The following is an 18,610-nucleotide window of genomic DNA, read 5'->3' as shown; positions in this document are numbered from 1 at the left end:
AGATACATAATGAACATGTGTCACAAGTAACATAAATTTCTGCCAAAGCTAACTCGGTGGCTTCCTTAAACAAGACGAAACTGCCTCCACAGCGGCAATTTGTTTCATACACAGAACCATCAAAATTAAGTTCACTGATGGACATCTGATCGTGGATAGCAACGCATTTGTTTGTATGGGCCACATGCTGCACATCATAGTGTTGTTTGAGGTTTGGATCACTTAAAACTTGGAAAGCCAACTGAACTTTAATAAATTCCTCATTATTGGCACCTTGGTTTTTGTCGGGGTGGTAAATTAAAGACAGTTGATGATATCTTTGTTTCATATCAACCAAGCTTGCATTCGATTCAACACCAAGAACTTGATAAAAATTTTGAAACTTGGTGATATTCATTTTTTTTCCATTCCGTATAACACGATTCACGACTTTGTCAAGCTGATACTGTCGTCTGCAAAGTGGCGTAGCAGTGTTGTCATTGTTTCCATGAAGTAACTAATGAAGATTGAAAACATTGAAAAGATTAATTTAAAAAAACCTGAACTAACGTTAACTTTTTAAAATGTAAGGTTAGTCCACGATTTTATTGTCCTGCATGTTAACTGTAGAAAAAAAACTGGCAAAAATAAACAAAACAGCTAAAAGGCGTCTGCAAAATCATAAACGGTTACATAAGTTATTCTCAAATCTCGAGCAGTCAATAAAATCTTGTAAACAAAGTTTCCCGATTGTGTAATATGGCGGTCGCCATCGTTCAAGGCGCTTCTAGAGGTCTTGGTCTTCAATTTTGTAAAGTTTTAGCTTCTAGGGCAGATGTGGCAAAAGTAATAGCTACCAGTCGGAGTGCAGAAAATGAAGCAGCATTGCATAGGATGCAAAGCCAATTTCCCAATAAAATAGTGCTCATCAATGTTGATGTAACAAAGGAAAATAACATCAAACAAGTTGTTCCAAAAATCACTGAAGAATCTACTGGAAAAATAGACCTTCTTTTGAACTGCAGTGCCATTCTACATCCGTCTGGAAAAGGCGAGACAAGCTTGCGGGATGTTTCGCTTGAAGTACTACATCCTATCATGAAAGGCAACTAGTAAAAAATCAAAAATCAAATACCTTTCAAACCATACACAGGGACTTAGGACCACCTTTGAAACAAACACAATTGGACCACTTCTGATTGCAAAATATTTTTCACCCCTATTACTGAAGAGCTCTGGCTTGCTTGGAAAGCAAGCTGGGAAAAAACATTCTGGAATCCTAGTCAATCTTACAGCTAAAGTTTCATCAATATCTGGCTAGTTTATTGTAATGTAATGTTCCATTAACCACAGTAATTGAATGTTCTTTATACTTGAACAGATAATCATGTTGGTGGTTGGTATAGCTACAGATTATCTAAAAGCGCTCTAAATATGGCCACAAAAAATTTGAGCATTGAGTTGGGGAGAGGAAAATCCAAAGTAATATGTGTGGCACTGCATCCAGGTGACTAAAACAAAGATCTTTTTCTTTTCCTGTCCTCCAAGGCACATTTTATTATTTTTCCCCCTAATTACATGCAGGAACTGTTGATACTGATCTTTCTCGCCCATATCACAAAGGTGTTCCTCCTGATAAGCTGTTTTCCACTGAGAAATCTGTTAACTATTTGATGTCCATTATAGATAAGCTTTCTGTTGAAGACACAGGGAAATGCCTTGCGTGGGATGGCAATGCAATTCCCTTCTAACTGCTAGCTTAAGATAATGAATACTTTTTTTGTAGTAAAAGATGACATATTTTAATACTAATTTTGAAGAATCTAGTAATGCAAAAACAACTGTGCAGATTACTTCTTGTGTACTGTACTGATTTTAATGTTACAATCATTTGCAGGACAAAGTTAATATAACTTGAAGCATGTGACTTCTTTGCTTATTCATAAATTCTAAATTTAACATTGGTAGAGATACTAACATACCTTTGTTTACGAGGTGATGCCTTATAACATTCTCTGCATTACTACAAACAAATACTCCACAATCATAGGAGTTTTCTTGTTGGGTGCATTTGAGTTCAACAACTTCTTCATTAGGAAGATGCAAGTTATTTGCTATTTTCTTAGCATGTCCTAAATTGGTACCAATTAGGGAATCTAAATGATAATATTTCTTTAACAAACCAGCATAAACCAGTAAACTCCAGTGTGAACCTCCTGGATGATCCAGAAACATGGAATCATTTACAGGAAACAAAACTAAGGCACGTTGGCTGAGATTAAGTGGATCTACAAAAAAAGGAGTGTCTGATGGGGATCCTAACTTGATAAACTGTGTCACCTCTGGGCAAACAAGGCATACTGAGTTGTCCATAGTGGAATTTTCTAAATATTCAAACCAAAATCCAATCACTTGGTCATTTAACCAATCTGCATTTTGCAATAGCTTCACATCTGATTGTCTCAAAAGAGAGTTGTGGTAATTCAGTAAAACATCATCATCGGCCATGGTTGAGACTTTGCTGAGCTATCAGTCAGTGTATATAGCCCATGGGATAGGCATAGGAGAGAAACTGCTGAAGATTTTAAGATGTTGGTCTTGGTGCCTAAGCTTGAAGCAAAGTTTAGATATAAACACTGTTTACAACCATTCTTATTTTTACTTTATTATCTTGCAGAAAATAACTTCATAGACAGCGATATGCAAACGCGATAAACAATTAAGTGAATGACCAGACAGGTGGAACAGTACAACGCTACACGACTACTGTCACAATATAAAACAGTAAAGGAGTTCCATTCCCTGACACCAGTGTTTCCACTTTCCGCAAAGTGGTATCCCTAGAACGTTGCCAGACTGGGGATATAAATCCCTATTAAAAAAAAATAAAATCCCCAGAAAAATCCCTGTTACTTTCATGGCATACTCACATGGCCTACTATAATAACGGCCTGTCAGCGCGCAATACCTCCAGCGCCTAAAACTGCATTGCCAGAGGGGCGTAATACCCCAAACCGAGCTCCACTTTCCACTGTTTGGTAACGAATGCAGCTTACGGTAGGAAAGGGAAAAAAGAAATGACTGAGGAAAGGACTAGATTCGAACTCTGTTATTTATATATATTATATAAACTAACACGCCCATAACTTATTTTTTGTCACCACTATTGGTGACAAGGAGGAACAACAAAAACTTACGGGTAGCGAATTGGGTCACATATCCCGATGATAAGCTGCCTGCATCCACGAGCCGTCTTTCAGGCCGTGGGGAGGCTAACGAACAGCCTACGTTCAACGATCACCTCTTCTCTACCTTTCAGCTTGTGGTTCGATCTTCAAGGTAGTGAACAGTACTACAGATCGATTTTTAGCCTGACAAGGCTATTTTTGCCAATTTTAGCCTGGCAAGGCTTTTTTTTTTGGTGTGCCATTTAGCCCCTTTATAGTAGGCATGGCTCTTCTTTTTTCTCTTTTCTTTTCTCTCTTCTTTTTTTCTTTCTTCTTGTTTTCTCTCTTCTTGAAGGCTTTTTTTTCTTTCTTGAAGGCGTAGAATCTTGCGTCTTGATCTGTTGTAGAAGCTTGCGTAAATCCGATGAATCTTGAATGAAGATTTGGAGGGAAAGGGAGGGGGGGAAATTGGCGGTGTCGGGACTTGAACCCGGGGCCTTCAGAATGCGAAGCGAAGGTGGTAACCACTGTGCCAGGACCGCACATCTCAAACAAATTTATTTTTCATCGACCTTCGTTCTAATACCGGAACTATATAATATGTGACTAATAGTGGTGTCGCGATGTGGTAGGGCGCTGTGGTATAGCACTGAGATCATACGTCGACTGTCCGTGTTCGGTTCTTATAGACGCCATTGCTTCAAAGTTTTTTAAATTATTTTTATAAATGTAAATAAAAAAAATAAAATAACCCATTTTATTTATTTTAGAACAGTATTAAATCGAACACATTTTTAAAGCAATTAACCAGTGCCCGTCAAAGCCAAACAAGTTACCAGAAAAATTTAAATTGGCTATGGAAATAAAACCATCGGATTGCCCCATCATATTTGTTTAGTTAAGCAATAAAGATATGGTTTTTCCAAAAATAATTGTCATCGAACTTTCAACGTTATAAAGCCTCAAGAGAATCACAGCGTTTCCCAATGAACAGTGTGTTGCTCACCTAGATAAAAAAATTGTGTGAGAGGCCTCGGGTTCATCATGTCTCAACAACAAATTGTTCATCATGGTTGAACAAAATAGATTCGTAATTCCTACGTATATATTCAAGGAACTCTCCCCAGCTTTTGCAATTGGGTCAAGTGCTTGTCAGAAATTCAGTCGGAGACTTGAGACTTAAAAAATTCGGCGTGCGATATGTTTGGCACAGACGTTTGGAGGATCAAATGGAGTTCGTGGTGTATCCTAGTCAGTGTTACTTTCTGAAAAGCGTACCGTTCACCATTGTCCGCTTGGTGGCTCTTATTGAGGAACATTTTACTTTTGAAGTTGCATAGAAGCGCCAAAAGCAACAGCGGTTTGGCCAAAAATCTCAAAATCCCGAGAAATCCCCAGAAAATTAAATAGGCCCTGGATAATCCCGGAAAGACTAGATTTCCATAACTGCACCCTAGATTCCAAAAATTTTCCTTAAATCCCCCTAAATAGGGTAATATCCCTAGAAGTGGAATGGCTGCCTCACACAACGGGGGACCGTCGATCTGCAATTGAGTAATGGAAGCAGGGTTTGCAGATTTAGAAATATTCTTCCAACAAAATGCTAACCTATTCGACATCGACAATAGTTTTTTCCTAGTAAAACAAAATCGTTTATTTTAAAAACTATTAATTACTATTTTTTTCGACCATATTTTTTTCTTTTTCTTCAATATATTGCGTTGCCTACAGTTCTACACCTGCTTTGTTGTGTTCTCTCGTGTCGTGTACAGCATAGAGAATACCCTTAAAAAGACACCTTTGAAGTTGGTTGCATGCGTTATTTGCTTTTCTTATCATAAAAAAAGACATTGGACGTTTATTTTAGTAAAGCAAAATATTAAAAAAGTTTTGTACTTCAATTTCCATGGTAAATCACTGCATTTTGCGTTTCATTCGCCTGTCTATTTCTTCACCTCGTACAGCTTTTGAATTAACGTTAAAACCTAACCTGAGAAAATGAGTCCTACAACGAGAGTGAGAAAATCGACCAACCAAGCCTCGCGATCTGGAGTTTCCGCCAATATTATAACAAGATCACAATCTAGCAGAGCAACACTTGCAACAGCAATACTAAACAATGCCATTGCAAATGCATCTACGTCATCTGGTGTAGTACCAACAAGAAGGATGATGTCATCAAGGTAAACAGTAGAATGCAACCTCAAAAATACAAAAATTTGAGTTTCCTAGATAATTTTGTTGAGCACAGAAGTTTGACTGCAAATGGTGGAAGACACCAAAGGCTGAGAAGACCATCCAGTGTAACACCTACACCTTCTGTTTCTGCAACCCAAAGGGACAACAGTAGGGAGGGTCATGCAGAACTTAATACTCCAAGAACCCCTGAAAATGATCAAACTAATGTCCAGCTCGTTGATTTAATAACTCCTGTGCAATCCACTATCCCAGTTGCTAGGGCTAGGAGACCATTAGAAGTCGACCTCACATGTGACCTGGATGATGAAGTTTTTGTTGTTTTGGTATAAAAACTCAATACGTACATTGAGTCCAGGATTTAAACCCATATACCTTGCATGTTGTAGGAAGATATTGTCAATCCATCACGGAGACCCAACTTGTCTGATCTTCCAATAATGCTTGGTAGCAGCCCACCGAGAGCCAGACAGTTGGGGCCACGAAATCTTCGCTCTGCGCCAGCAAGTAGACAAGGTCTTAAATCCTAATATTTTTAGTTGTTTAATATAATTTTGAATGAGCACATTTTTTTATTTAGCTCTTACAAGAAATCAAACTCTTTCTAATGTAGTGGAGCCCACTACAATATCATCGTCCCCATCATTTCAACAAGAAGGTTCACATCAAATACAGTGCCCCATATGCCTGGACTCACTGTCTCAGGTTAAGCAAGCTAACCAACAGATGCACTCTACTATATGTGGACATTTGTTTTGTGGTCCTTGCATTAGAAGAGTTATTGCCTCTACTCAGCAGTGTCCGACCTGCCGTCAAAAACTGGATATCCGTAAAATTCACCCGATTTTTATTTGAATGGTTTATAAACGTTTTCTAAGTTTCGTATAATACTTTGTTGATTAATACAGTAAAATGTCGTAACACAAATTTTATTTGTCGTTACTATTATTACACGAGCAAATAACTTTAGTACTAGACAAAATATCGGAATTGCCATTTATGAAAAAAAGATCACTTCGTCTTGGTTATATTTACCAAGATATAAAAAAACGATGAAGCTTTTTTCATTTCTTAAATATTTTAGCTTTTTATCATTTTCGGAATAGAGTTAATGATGACAAACGAAAGGTAACCTCGCTACATATCAGGTGCGAGAAAGTAAAGAAGTAACCAAGTTTAAGTAAGGAAACGTTTCACATTTTTCTACCAATTTGTTCCCTAGAACTTGTAGTGATCCATAGCTTTGAAGCCTCTGAAATTCAAACAAAGAGAACTGGTACAAAATGTTTCATGTTAAGATTATTATAACTTACCTGAATTAGATTTGAACGTTTCGTATTTCTGGTGAAAGGCAACAGCAAAGCGGCCAAATAGGGGTAATCATGGCTAAGGACACATTTTTCGAGGGAATCCAAATCTATGTCTTCAAGAATCGGGCAACTCCAAAGCATTTCGAGAGCGGCAACGCAAGAAGTGATATTACCGTTATCTAGGGATACGCGTAAATACGCACAAGTTGTAGAACAACGCGTTTAAATTCGTTCGCCTAATTTAAGGCCAAGGATTGCTTACTCTGTTTGAATGGCGATTGTAGGATCAAGTTCCATACAGGTGCCATAACTGGGTTCACCCATAATAATCGAATTTCTGAAATATCTTGAATAAGGGAGTGGGCCGTGTCCAGCATATTAAATTTGACAACTTTTTCCAGAATATTGGTCCAAATATCAGCATCTTGAATAATGTTACAAGTTGCCAGATCGATGGCCAAAGCAATACAGCGTTGGGTGCTAGCTCCACTCTGCAGTAAAGCACGTATCAGGTCTGCTTTATCCGTTAGTTCAAATTCTTCTTCCTAATTATAAAACAGAAGTTGTTTTGTAGCGTTTTAGAAAGGTAACATATTTTAAAATATTTGGGAAAGCCGGGAAATCTAGATAAACACTTCGTACTTTGTAAACCAATCCCAAAACTTCGAGGCGACTCAGGAAATTCAGTACTTTAATACGTAAATTTAATGTGTAAGAATGCAGTTCCATATGCTCGACCATTTGGTCTTCCGTCAAAGCAGCTTCTAACGCTGTCAAAGCCCTGACGCGAATTGAAGGACGCTCTTCATCATTTAAAGCTTTTTCGCGTAAATATGCAATCCATGGAGCGCAATCAGAACCACTCAACAAGCAGATAACGCGGTCCAGATTCTGCTTATTTTGTAACTCGACGCTTAATTCCCTAAATAAGAAAAACGCAATTCATTACATGGCTCGATTTGTTAGAGGCTTCTTTAAAGAGAGTTACGACGGAGTGCCATTCGATTCCTTTCCATAGGGTTGATAGAATTCTTCTTGCTGATACTGTTCAATCATGGGCAACCACTCTTGCATCATTGCATGTTTCAGTGCCACCAACTTTAGGTTGAATATTTGGCAAATGTTTTCTGCCGCTGCATTGGTATCCTGGAAACGCCTAGTGGCTACACAGTCCTCAAACAAAGATCGAATAAGGCGTTCAGGATACGGCAATAAGGTTTCGTATCGTTTGTTCCACAATTTAAAATAAGCCAAACTTTCTTCGGTTTGCACTCTTTGATAAACTTTAACACTTTTATTGTATGCCGCAATTCCTAAAATACGAAAAGCATTTCAAGAGTAGGTATAGTATATTCTAGTTAAGTAATATAATACCAGCAGGATCGCTTTCATTTTTCCATTTTTCGCATTGTTGCATATGTAAGTCAGAGGCGTAATAGTTCTCGGGACTGGTGGTCAGCCTTTGCGTAATATCAGCAGCGCACGCTGCGGCCCGGGAGACTGTACTAATGCTATCTAGGCATTGCTTAATCTTGCTGAACAGAGATTCGATCTGGGCCTTTAATTTAAATTCAGAATGAAAAACTTCATCAGAAAGTGTGCAATAAGTTTGTTGTTACTTGATCGAGGCAATCCTTGTTGTAGCGTTTAACGGTATTGTTGACAGCCATCATACAAATTTCATCGCGGTTGATAGGTAGAAGGGAAGGCGAATTGTACCAAATAGTCCAGTTTGAAACGTGGAATTCTTCGTAATAGATATTTTTGGCTAAACTTGCATCAATCTGGTAGTACATAGGTAAACGTTTTTGAGGCCACTCCTCAGAACCAGGTAACCGGTAAAACGCATTCTGAAGTTCCATTATTCCTGGTGGGACGGATCTTTCATAACAGGCTAAAAATTCCAATAGTTCTAACATGGTTCGGATATCCAGCGCGTCAGGTTGCAGTTCATACAAGATTCCACATAAGCACGTTAGCAGTTCATAGTTATACGGGCTAACTTTGTTGCGAATACTATGAACCAATTTCTGAACGTCAACCGGTGGGAGTCGAGACAAAACGTCGCGGATTTTGGGTATTCTTCCTGCCATATTAGCCGCATCCGTGGACACGATCAGATATTGTGCTCTTGACATTAAGGCAGAGTTTAGATCTAAAGGAAAATCTGTGCAAAATGAGCTCAACAATTCTAATGGTACATCCTCTAGAGTAACCAGAGTGTCCATGATTGGAACCATTTCATCGATTGGTGGGACTGAAAACAAAAATGGAATATTTACCAATAGTTTTCCACTTTGTAAATTGCTATACTTACTTTGGACATGAATTCCGAAAGGTGCAAGTTTCATGCTCCAGTGGCACCGTAGAATTACCGAATCGAAGAACCCTTCTTCCTCACCACCGGTCGCAGCAAGCTTGAAGAGTAAGCGACCAAGAAAACCAATATAGAAAACTCTTCGGCGATCGGAAGTCGAGCGTTTCACTAGATCCACTGTGCAATGTATAAAAACAAAACAAGAAATTGTCGTTTAATCAATGAATTTAAATCCGTGCCAGAATACGTACCGAGATATTTAAAACCTTCTGTGGGTCCCAGAATCAGAAGGCAAGAGGTAGCAAGTGCCATATCTGGGACATCAGGTCGATTAGCAGTCATTACACGAACTAGAAGCTGCGAAGACAATTCGTCGAAATGTTTGGAGATTGTCTTATTGTAGACTGTCACCAAATCCAGATTGCGCAACTGGAGAAACATCAGATGAACCAACGAATCTGATGCGTATGCCAAATACAGAGCAGGCATTAGCTGTCGGCATCCGCGCAACACCTGGATAACTCCAAGGCATTCTTTGGCGAACTCCCGTAAAATTTCGGCGGCTTCAGAAATTGGTATTTGAGCTGTCAAGCCCACAATCGAGTTACTTCCTTTGCTAGGCTCCAGGCATGGCAACACACGAGCTTGGGCTGTAGAAAGGAATTTCATAATATCGCGGTTGAGAATAGGTGTAGTAAAATCTTGGTAAACCCCCAACGACGAGATACTGCTGTAGACGTCAGGTGTGCCAACTGCTGAAGAACGCTTTTGAATCAGATGTCTCAAATTGACCAAACAGCACAATTCACTGGAATCCATTAAAGAATCGTTTGCGCAGTACGTTGCTGCTTTAGCAGCTAAATGGCTCTGCAACTCTATCATATCGTAAGCGCTGCTTTGGTTCAAACACTGGGCTGCTATGTAGCAGGCCTCTGCCATTGTAGCGTCTTCAGCACAAAGCAGCAGTCTGTGACAACAGGTGATCATCACTTCATCCTTCCCAGCAGAACGTGCAGATAGAATTTGTTCTTGGAGAGCGAATGCTTCGGATAGAGATAAAAGATGGGCCACTCTGTTCAGTTCCGTATAGTCCATCACCTCCTTCCCAAGGAGGGTTTTGCAGAATTTACGCAATGCGTCTTGCCGCTGCTTCACATAGCAATAGCTATTCAAAGGTATTGTCACACCATGCGACATTAAACGATAAACATTCTTTAAATCCGTGATGCGACCATTCAAGCAACCATCACTTGGGTAGCAGCTTCCTGACTTAAAATTCTCCCATATTTCATTCAGGCAGCTCATGCATGTATCAGCTTGTTTCTGGATCGTTGGTTTAGGCCTATTGAGAAATACACGTTAGAAAACGGAAATGGAATTACAATGTACCAGACAAATCAGAAAAGCTGTACTTATTGATGTATGAATTAACGGTGCCTTCGATGAAAAAGATGAGTTTGCGACAACAGCATGCCCGTTCGCTACTCGACATTTTCCCTAGTGTTTCTATAATCAAATCACGCTTGTCGCTACACATAAGGCTTGCAAGGTAGGTGGTGCGAACGTCATTTTCGGATATCGCATTTGAAGCACGTGCCACTGTGAGTGCATCTTCGAGGCATTCGGTTGTTTGTTGCTACAAACAGAATCCACATTAATTCGCCTGCATGGCCAACCAATTGACGGACATACCTTCAAAATGTTTCGGACGATGCAGTCCATCAGACGCATATCATTTAGGTCAAAGACGTGAATGTTGTAGTGGCGCAAAACGGTTTTAAGAGGGACAATTGAGTGTTCTTCTTTTATCTTATCAGCTAGCGAGTGCTCAAGCTTTTTCCCTTTCTCGGCGAGTTCAGTAACAGTCGGACTCCAAGGTACCGGGGCTTGACAAAGGGCAGCAAGGATGGATTTGGCTTGTACCTGCGATGTATGCGCGGAGTTTACAGTATATAGAACGGAGTTGTCAAATAAAATTCAGTTTTTTTTACCTCAATGCTCCTGATATAAGTGATTAAAGTTGAAACTATTTGCTCCCATTGTGCTTGCCCATTATGCCACCAGCTCACGGAATTATGAAGCAGATTCTAATAAATTGAAAAGGAAAATGCACACTTTTAGAAGCCATGAAAGCCAATAGGACGGTAATTGTGAAAAGTAATACCAAGATATAGTGAAAAATACTATCGTCAATATCCAGAGCTCGGCGGCGCATAAAAGGCAATAGAAACGCATCCAAGAAAGGGCCCACATCTGCAGCTGTTGGTAACCAATTTAATAGGAGAATGACGGTAGCCAATCTGTTCTCCTATAGTTACATGTTAGAATTAGGAAAACTACGATTTAAAAAGTGATGGACGAAAGCAGAAACCTGCGTGAACTTGCTGAAGGTTATGGGAATTTTGTACTGCGCATAGAGTACAACCATCTCATCGAGATCCTGGATGCAGTCAAACAAAGGGGCCATAGGGCCATCACAGGACTTTGTCACCGTTTTCAGGGAACTCAGTAGAGTGTCCGCAAATTTTAGCGCATTTCGCGGCCACTCTTGTTTTTCGGTAATTTCCAGAGAACTTCATAAAAAAAAATCCTACTTGTTCCATCTTACTGAACTTGAAAAAGATTTTTTATCGGTAACTTACGCAGCCTTTCTGACAATCCAGTCAATCACAAGAGGAATCCTATCGCTGTCGAATTGAATTAAGCTTGGCAGAACATGCTGAAGCCAGGGTAAAAGAGTTGATGACTTCAAATTTGAAGGGATACTACCAAGAAGTTGAAGCGCTTCTTCTTCTGCAAACGATGGATCCGTGACAATTTCAACATTGTGTCTTTGCCAAAGGATAAGGGCACTTGTCATTTCCTCCTGAATATAATGATAAAAATTCAATTTGAAGATGCCAATAAGAAAAAAAATTATAGGACAGATGTTTACCATGTTTAAGATCTCTAAGAGAGTATTAAACATATCCTTCATGTCAATCGTATACCAGTACTGGATCAAATTTGGTCCGTAGATGAGGTCAAAAGTGTCCAGTTTCTCTTGAACGTTACAAACCTGCAACAAAACGATTCACATATCAAAATCGCAGGTAGTGTTAAAAAAAAAAAACAGCAATGAATGTGATGGCGTATTACGCACGTCCATAATGTAAAGTAGACGTTCATTTTCTTCATCCTGTAAGACAAACGGGCACATGTTTAACAAATCTTTTGCCTTTTGAAAAAGTAAACTAATAAAACATATCACCCCAAAGTATTCACACCTTATTTTTACTGAGACTTATGCGTTTTCTGGCATAGTTGAGCAAATTACGGATGTAATCGACGGACGTCGGGGCACATTTCAAACAGCATTCAACCACGAATCGAAGCTCCGTAATGCAATCTAAGGTATCGATTAAACTCTGGTGTTTGCTGGGTATTACTTCAGGCTTTATATTTGCCCAAACGGATAATTCCTGAGACAGCCGAGATGCTTTTGCGATGTATACTTGTTGAATGTCTAGGCCAAAGTTTTGCGCAAAACGAAGGCCTTCCTCAAACTTCCCTCGTGCAATGAAACGCCGCAATCTGCAAAATAAAGGATAGTTTACCAAAAACGTTTCAATGGAATATCCCATCATGTTTTTCTCTTCACCTATCTATTGGCCGCCCTTCCGCCATTTTTCTTATACGCAAGGTCATTATGTTACCATCTCTATCACGCGCCCCCTCAATAAATATAACGTCGCCTTGTTTGGTGGAAGATGGCATCAAATAACAGAAGTCGCTTACAAGAACCCTATATTCAACTTCAGACCCTGAAAAGTCATATGGTTAATCGCCATAATGCTTAAGATATTGTAAAAGCCTATACCAACCCATGAAAGACCTCATGACAATCGACGGGTTGCCAGTGTCAGCCAGGTCAGTTGACAAAATGCGTTTCGCCAATTTGTCAAGTTCAAACAACAAAAATTGCCCATTGGATTCGACGAAGTAAACAGGCAAGAGGAAATCTACGTCGTAGCAAATCAGTTGCCCTTCATCATCCAACGCGATTAAGAACCTTCACCGAAAGAAATGTTTGATACTGGTCGAATAAGTAGAATAAAATTTTATAATTAAATAGATACTTATTGCAGCTAGTGGATTCAATTTTCCGTAATAAACAACTTAAAGGTGCACCAGTAATAATCAGATTTTTTGTAAAATCCCACAGAAAAATTCCATGAATTGTTCCGATCACCAAGGCCGCATTACCGTGGAAATCTTCGATAACGGTAGCCGCTGTTATCTAATTAACATTTCGGGGTGTAGAACAAAATAAATTGTAGTAAATAAACTTAAAGAAAAGCATACAGTGATATTTAATGACAAAAGGATACCTTTGTTTTTAGTAAACAGTCCACAAGGCCTCGTTTCATTTTACTCTGTATTTCTTGAGCCTTTTGTCCATTCTTGTTCATCAAGGCAGATGCCAGTTCTGCAAGGTTAAGGTTGCTCAGTCTAATAAAATAAAAATTTAATGAGTTTTACCGAAATATTATCATCCTTGAATGTTTATCTTGCCTTAGCAATACACCATTGTTACTGAGGAGAAGAACCTCATCCTCTCTAATGGTAATATAAACTGCCTGGTTAGGTAGTGAGAAGTTCGGCAATGGCATAGTTGCCAGCAGCAAGCTGTCTGGAATGTAGATTACACTCATGTGACCACCTTCTGTTACTACAAACAAAAAATTTCCATCTGGAGACCAAGTCAAGCAGCTTGGGTGCGAATCTAACGAAAAACTCTTCAACACAGTCTGGCAATTGTCTGAAAGAATGTGACAATAGCTATCAACTGCTATCACTGTATATTGCTCCCAAATATTCCCTTGGACCCTCGGTTCTGATTTTAATCCCTAGAAAAGATGAAGGTGTTATAAAAATTATTTTAATGAAAATGTTTAATGTTCTTACAGGATTGCTGCATTCAACAGTAGCTAGAGTAACAACATCAAATAAGGCAGAATCAACCACAACACACTGCCGTGTGCCAAAGTTGACAGTTTCCTGATCTGGATCCCACTCTGTATTGATGACATTCCAGCAGGCTGCCATTCTGAAAAAAATAAACAACTACACTCTTTAATACAAGAAAATACAATAAATTGTACTCTCATACTAAAATTAAACGACAATAAGATTTTATTTCGTAAATTTTTTTAAGATAAAAATTTTTTCTTACTTTATTGAACCTCTGGAATCACGTAGACTGGGGTGAAATATGAACTATGCAACAAAATTTATGATTCGAATGGGTCTTTTGTATTGTGTCCTCTCTTGCTGATTCCCTCGCAATTTAGCATTTGTTTCTTTAAGGTTTGAAATGAGGCTATTGTTATGAATGAAGTGGCGCTAACGCTCGTTAATGAAATCGAAAACTCAGGCGGCCATTTTCGGATGGCTGCCCGATGCCCCGATATAGATGCTCGGCTCCCTGTCAATCGGGTAGCTTTTTGGCCGTTCATTTAGGTAGTTTTGGATATCATTGCAGTTCTTTCGGGTTTTACTATATCGGGGCCGAACCCTAGCCTGATCTGGATAATAAAGGAAACTTCATCGATCCCTCGAAAGGGGATCGACCCCAATTGTCTCCAAACGGGGTCACCTCCCAGAAAAAATCATGTAGGGACACACTCGGGGAAACAAGTTATTAACCGGGGCGGGTCAAATATTAGGGTTGTTCCAACAGCCCCGACGCAAAATGCCGATTCGGCCATACTAAACCGTTGCAAAAATAAATTGCGAATGAATCCCCTACACAGTTTTTCTTTGATTTCCAGTCAGATCTAATATTCTAAGTTTAACCAGCTATTTTAAAATCTAAAATTCTAATTTTCTTGCCAAGCGTTAGATGGTGCGTGAGTTTATTCACTATACAAAATAGGCACAAGGAATATGCGATAAAAATTCTGAAAAGGGAAATCCCTTGTATTTTTTTTCGTTCTATCTTGCGTAAAAAAAGATTGGAGCTCTTCTGATCGCATTTGTAAGATTGACCAAGAGAAATTACTGTTCCGACTGGACCTTGTTTCCCTAACACGACATATGTGCACATCCTGAAAACAATCCTCGGCTTTGAAAACACTATGCAGTAGAAGTTTCTGGGCTTTGATTTAATGGTCAGATTGCACTCAAAGCTAATTGTACGGCATTTTACAGTGTCCTTTTCCATCTTCCAATTCTTTATCCAACGGTTCACCATCACTAAACTTTTTTACTTACGCCGGCAGAGATACAGCCACGTTACACGTCAGTGACAGGAAACGACCAACCTATCTTGTACTTGAGGTGAATGTGCTATTAGCAATTGAAAAATGGTGGCATTCAAGTACATCCCCACGAGCAAATCTCGTCTCGAGAATTACCAAGTGGATACAGATCCAAAATGTACGCTAAACACGAGGAAACCAAAATTAAAAGCAGATGTTAAAAGCTTTGAACTGGTTTCTTCCTTTTCCCGCGTCCATTCCCGTGATATCCTTGTTCGTTGCCCTGAACGAGGATGATAATCCCGTATATGCCCTTTCACTCTAGTCATTTCACAAGTAATTTTAGTGAAGCGAGCATTTTTTTTAAATATCCTTACGTGTGGAATCCTAGAAATTGAACAGAGTAAGGGCAAATTCAAATAACGAACCCGAAAGACATCTATACCAGGTGCGATATGTTTTCCTTAATGAAAACAAAGATTTGGAGCTTAAGTTCCGAATTAAAACAATGCTCCGTTTCTTCTAGGATTCTGGCAGCTTCGAGCCTACATCAACAATCATTTTCAGATGCCTTACTCCAGCATGTTGCATACTTCCTGTTTGTTGTATTTTTTGTGTGTGTCCTTGAGAGATGAGGCCCCAAATGTGTTCATTTCGTCAGTGAAATATCTAAAAAAGCAGGAAACGGGAAAAACGAATTCCAGCTAGTTCTATCAGCCCGTTGCTATAACAAGAAAGGACAACGTTATAAGGGTGCAATTAGATCCTGCAATCACAAAATAACAGGAAAAGACATTGAATTGCCTTTTCCTTTTTTTTATCTGCCATTCTAGCTTTAAAAAAAGATTCAAGACAAGCGAAATGGCCTATTATTTCATATAGACGATAGCCAGCAAAGAAAGTGCGCCATCCCTCTTGTCTCTAATCTCATTCCAACATCGACAGGGAGTTTAAAAAAAAAACCAGTCGACTTCTACAAGAAGAATCACATACAAGAGATAAAAGAAGGCATTCATTTTCATTCCTTGTTATTGTTGGTTTTGTTTGGGTAAAAACAGAAAAAAAAAAGAAATCGACTATCTCTTCGCTAATTTCTCCCATCTTCTTTTGTTAATGGCCCTCGAAACGACGATAGCGCAATGTGTCAAGTGCCCGTCTTTCTAATGACTCACCCACCCCCTGTGATCATCGCGGTTTTTAGGTACTCAGTGACACATTTACCTGTAAAATAAAACAACGAGAAAATGGTTCTTTCTCTCCATATTTACGATTATTCTCGAATGATGATGCGACTGTCGGAGAACTATAAAGCCCCTTTTCTTTCCTCCCCCCATTCGTTTGATTTATTCCCCGACTCGGTGACTTTAACACTGGGTCGTTATAAAAGTACACTACAGTATGAAATCTTATTTTATGTTCAAGAGGGTTGCGACTTGGAGGGAGAAGAAAAAAAAGCTGGAGAATTACAACGACGACGAGGGAGTTATATAAGGTCTTGTGGGAGGAACAGTTTTCCTTTTTTTTTCTCAACGCCCAGTACTAAATCTGTACTGACAGTGGAATAAATCTTAAAATGAACACACTGACATCAATGTGTAAAGAGAGGCAAGAATAATGAAGGTACCCGATGTGACCATAAGAATTTGTTCGACTCAAATCCTGTTGTTGTGCGGATGGTGGCGCCATTACGATGAGAATCCTACCTCCGTTCCAGCGCATTATATGAAACTCATGAAGTGCGTTGGTGTATAATCCTAGCAGGATTCATACATTCAGCGATTTCGTATTAGATTCCTCTACACTTCATTATAAACGACAGTTGCATAAAAAGACTAGAGAGAGACTTGCGCACGTTGTGTCCAAATGGAAATGGTGAGATGATGATGATGAATGTGTGAGCATATCAATGGAACTATATGGCCGTGCGTGTGTGTGCACACAGAGATTTAGGCTTTTTCACCAACTTCCATCTTCTTGGAGAGCTTTCTCCGCTCTTTTGTGTGCGCACAGCAACGGGGAGTTTGAAAAGCTGGCCATTAAAAAAGTATATTGATCAGCTAACGCCGCCTTTACCACAGGCAAAACGAAGCATAAGAGACCACCCACAGACATCCATTTTGTGGCAATAACGGAAGCGAAGAAGGATCGCAATACCTTATTAGACGCAACCGAGCGCTATTGATGTTGATCCATCCATTTGAACGCCAGACAATACGTGTACGGGATTCAATCAATGGACTAACAATCGAGACCTAGATTACGGACACATACTACATAATAGAAAGAGTCTTCAATTGTCAAATAAAGGCTCGCTCAAGGGGAATTCAGGAAATAATGTGACAATATAATTTTTAAATTTCTGTACAGTTCCAAAAGATTTATACATGCGAGGGACAATAACATATGGTGAGCGCTGCACGACGTTGATTATACGATTGTCGAGTCATCGGAGACGATGAACACTCCAGACATTCCCTTATTTAATAAGCCAGTCGTGACAACATGTCATATACAAGAAGGAAAGAAGCTTCTCGCCTGACGGTGCATACACAAATTGAAAAAATGTAAGTAAATAAAAAATAAACAAACAAACAAAGATGAGATAACATGAAATTATATTTGCTGCTGGATACGTACCTAGACGTTATAAAGCCTCCCGAATCAAGCACGTCCATTACATTTCGTGTGTAACATGGGATTGAGGTCATGTGATGCTTGAGCCTGATTTTAGACCCCCACGTTTCTCAATCCCATGTTCGTCAGAATACTAACTAAGCATAGAAGCTGTCCACAATAGCTTCATCATTGTCTGTTGCTTTCTTTCAATTGAACTGGCAAGGGAAAAGGGGCCGACTGCCCTTTTAGGTTCATGTGAGATCAAACGGCAACGAAAAACATTTTCTATTCAATATCGTCGCCTGACATCTAGACACGCTATTAGCTGGATGAAGGTAGAAAAGGTCGAAGCACTCGACGTACCGTGTCCGTTCTAATTTGTTTCTTTGGTGACTCGTCCGCAAAAGTTCCTGGGCGTTCAATGTAACACATGTTCTAAAGGTGAGTCCTACAGTTTGTGACCTCATGTAGATATTGCAAGTGTTGCGTACAGCATCATAGATTTGGTGGCTACGAGTAATCGAATATCTGATCTGAAACACTCGCCTTATAGATTTCATCATCTCCACTCACCTCGCCAACGTCATACGGTTAATTTATTTATTTTGCATTGGTGACATATCTATTTGTATAGCGCTATTTCAAGCTAAAAAAACGTATAAATAGCTTCTTTTTATTCAGACATGCAAAAAAAAAAAGGGAACATGCAGCACACGTGCAGAATGCGTCATTCGAACGAGTACAAGCGAAACTACGTCTGTTCCATTGAAAAAGGAATGGCCA

General features: G+C 39.3%; 4 protein-coding genes across 6 annotated transcripts; 2 read left to right on the top strand and 2 right to left on the bottom strand.

Annotated features, from left to right (window-relative positions):
- The first annotated feature begins 637 nt into the window (after positions 1-637).
- LOC130685616 (C-signal-like) lies at positions 638-1,906 on the top strand. 2 transcript variants are annotated; one of them, XM_057508941.2, is made up of 5 exons: positions 638-1,062; positions 1,133-1,295; positions 1,361-1,486; positions 1,564-1,602; positions 1,666-1,906. In XM_057508941.2, the coding sequence occupies exons 1-5, from the start codon at positions 739-741 to the stop codon at positions 1,728-1,730; spliced, it is 717 nt and encodes a 238-aa protein (XP_057364924.1). In that variant the 5' UTR covers positions 638-738; the 3' UTR covers positions 1,731-1,906. The 2 variants fall into 2 exon arrangements, with proteins under 2 accessions (XP_057364924.1, XP_057364923.1); XM_057508940.2 differs by having other exon boundaries at positions 644-1,062; positions 1,564-1,906.
- LOC130685619 (sentrin-specific protease 8-like) lies at positions 1,824-2,779 on the bottom strand. 2 transcript variants are annotated; one of them, XM_057508945.1, is made up of 2 exons: positions 2,642-2,779; positions 1,824-2,589 (listed from the first exon to the last, which is right to left on the bottom strand). In XM_057508945.1, exon 2 carries the CDS (start codon positions 2,485-2,487, stop codon positions 1,867-1,869), a length of 621 nt encoding a protein of 206 aa, XP_057364928.1. In that variant the 5' UTR covers positions 2,488-2,589; positions 2,642-2,779; the 3' UTR covers positions 1,824-1,866. The 2 variants fall into 2 exon arrangements, with proteins under 2 accessions (XP_057364928.1, XP_057364929.1); XM_057508946.1 differs by having other exon boundaries at positions 1,824-2,584; positions 2,642-2,763.
- A 2,126-nt stretch (positions 2,780-4,905) lies between these two features.
- On the top strand, positions 4,906-6,269 carry LOC130685613 (uncharacterized). The gene is made up of 4 exons (XM_057508937.2): positions 4,906-5,329; positions 5,398-5,668; positions 5,732-5,858; positions 5,923-6,269. The coding sequence occupies exons 1-4, from the start codon at positions 5,145-5,147 to the stop codon at positions 6,195-6,197; spliced, it is 858 nt and encodes a 285-aa protein (XP_057364920.1). The 5' UTR covers positions 4,906-5,144; the 3' UTR covers positions 6,198-6,269.
- Positions 6,270-6,324: 55 nt separating this feature from the next.
- Positions 6,325-14,275, bottom strand: LOC130685585 (uncharacterized). Its single transcript, XM_057508900.2, has 25 exons — positions 14,185-14,275; positions 13,917-14,058; positions 13,524-13,858; positions 13,340-13,460; positions 13,088-13,248; positions 12,833-13,020; positions 12,610-12,772; positions 12,236-12,542; positions 12,112-12,147; positions 11,905-12,027; positions 11,612-11,835; positions 11,341-11,542; positions 11,134-11,277; positions 10,961-11,056; positions 10,662-10,892; positions 10,382-10,605; positions 9,221-10,311; positions 8,970-9,146; positions 8,272-8,909; positions 8,027-8,210; positions 7,641-7,965; positions 7,295-7,574; positions 6,915-7,197; positions 6,656-6,831; positions 6,325-6,594 (listed from the first exon to the last, which is right to left on the bottom strand). The coding sequence occupies exons 2-25, from the start codon at positions 14,055-14,057 to the stop codon at positions 6,487-6,489; spliced, it is 5,958 nt and encodes a 1,985-aa protein (XP_057364883.1). The 5' UTR covers position 14,058; positions 14,185-14,275; the 3' UTR covers positions 6,325-6,486.
- Positions 14,276-18,610: the final 4,335 nt, after the last annotated feature.

This window comes from Daphnia carinata, chromosome 3 (assembly GCF_022539665.2).
Source record: "Daphnia carinata strain CSIRO-1 chromosome 3, CSIRO_AGI_Dcar_HiC_V3, whole genome shotgun sequence".
NCBI classification, from domain to species: domain Eukaryota; kingdom Metazoa; phylum Arthropoda; class Branchiopoda; order Diplostraca; family Daphniidae; genus Daphnia; species Daphnia carinata.
The sequence above is the reverse complement of the archived record's forward strand: the minus strand, read 5'-3'. Positions and strand labels throughout refer to the sequence as shown.

Bases quoted from the DNA above. Each gene is read 5' to 3' on its own strand.
- LOC130685616 (XM_057508940.2), top strand. From the start codon at position 739: ATGGCGGTCGCCATCGTTCAAGGCGCTTCTAGAGGTCTTGGTCTTCAA. The intron at 1,063-1,132 runs GTACTACATCCT...AACCATACACAG, and splicing joins TGCGGGATGTTTCGCTTGAA to GGACTTAGGACCACCTTTGA. The intron at 1,296-1,360 runs GCTAGTTTATTG...ATACTTGAACAG, and splicing joins TAAAGTTTCATCAATATCTG to ATAATCATGTTGGTGGTTGG.
- LOC130685619 (XM_057508945.1), bottom strand. From the start codon at position 2,487: ATGGCCGATGATGATGTTTTACTGAATTACCACAACTCTCTTTTGAGA.
- LOC130685613 (XM_057508937.2), top strand. From the start codon at position 5,145: ATGAGTCCTACAACGAGAGTGAGAAAATCGACCAACCAAGCCTCGCGA. The intron at 5,669-5,731 runs GTATAAAAACTC...TGCATGTTGTAG, and splicing joins ATGAAGTTTTTGTTGTTTTG to GAAGATATTGTCAATCCATC. The intron at 5,859-5,922 runs GTCTTAAATCCT...TTTTTTATTTAG, and splicing joins TGCGCCAGCAAGTAGACAAG to CTCTTACAAGAAATCAAACT.
- LOC130685585 (XM_057508900.2), bottom strand. From the start codon at position 14,057: ATGGCAGCCTGCTGGAATGTCATCAATACAGAGTGGGATCCAGATCAG. The intron at 12,773-12,832 runs GTTGGTATAGGC...ATGACTTTTCAG, and splicing joins TGTCATGAGGTCTTTCATGG to GGTCTGAAGTTGAATATAGG. The intron at 12,148-12,235 runs GTGTGAATACTT...TTTGTCTTACAG, and splicing joins TAAGTCTCAGTAAAAATAAG to GATGAAGAAAATGAACGTCT.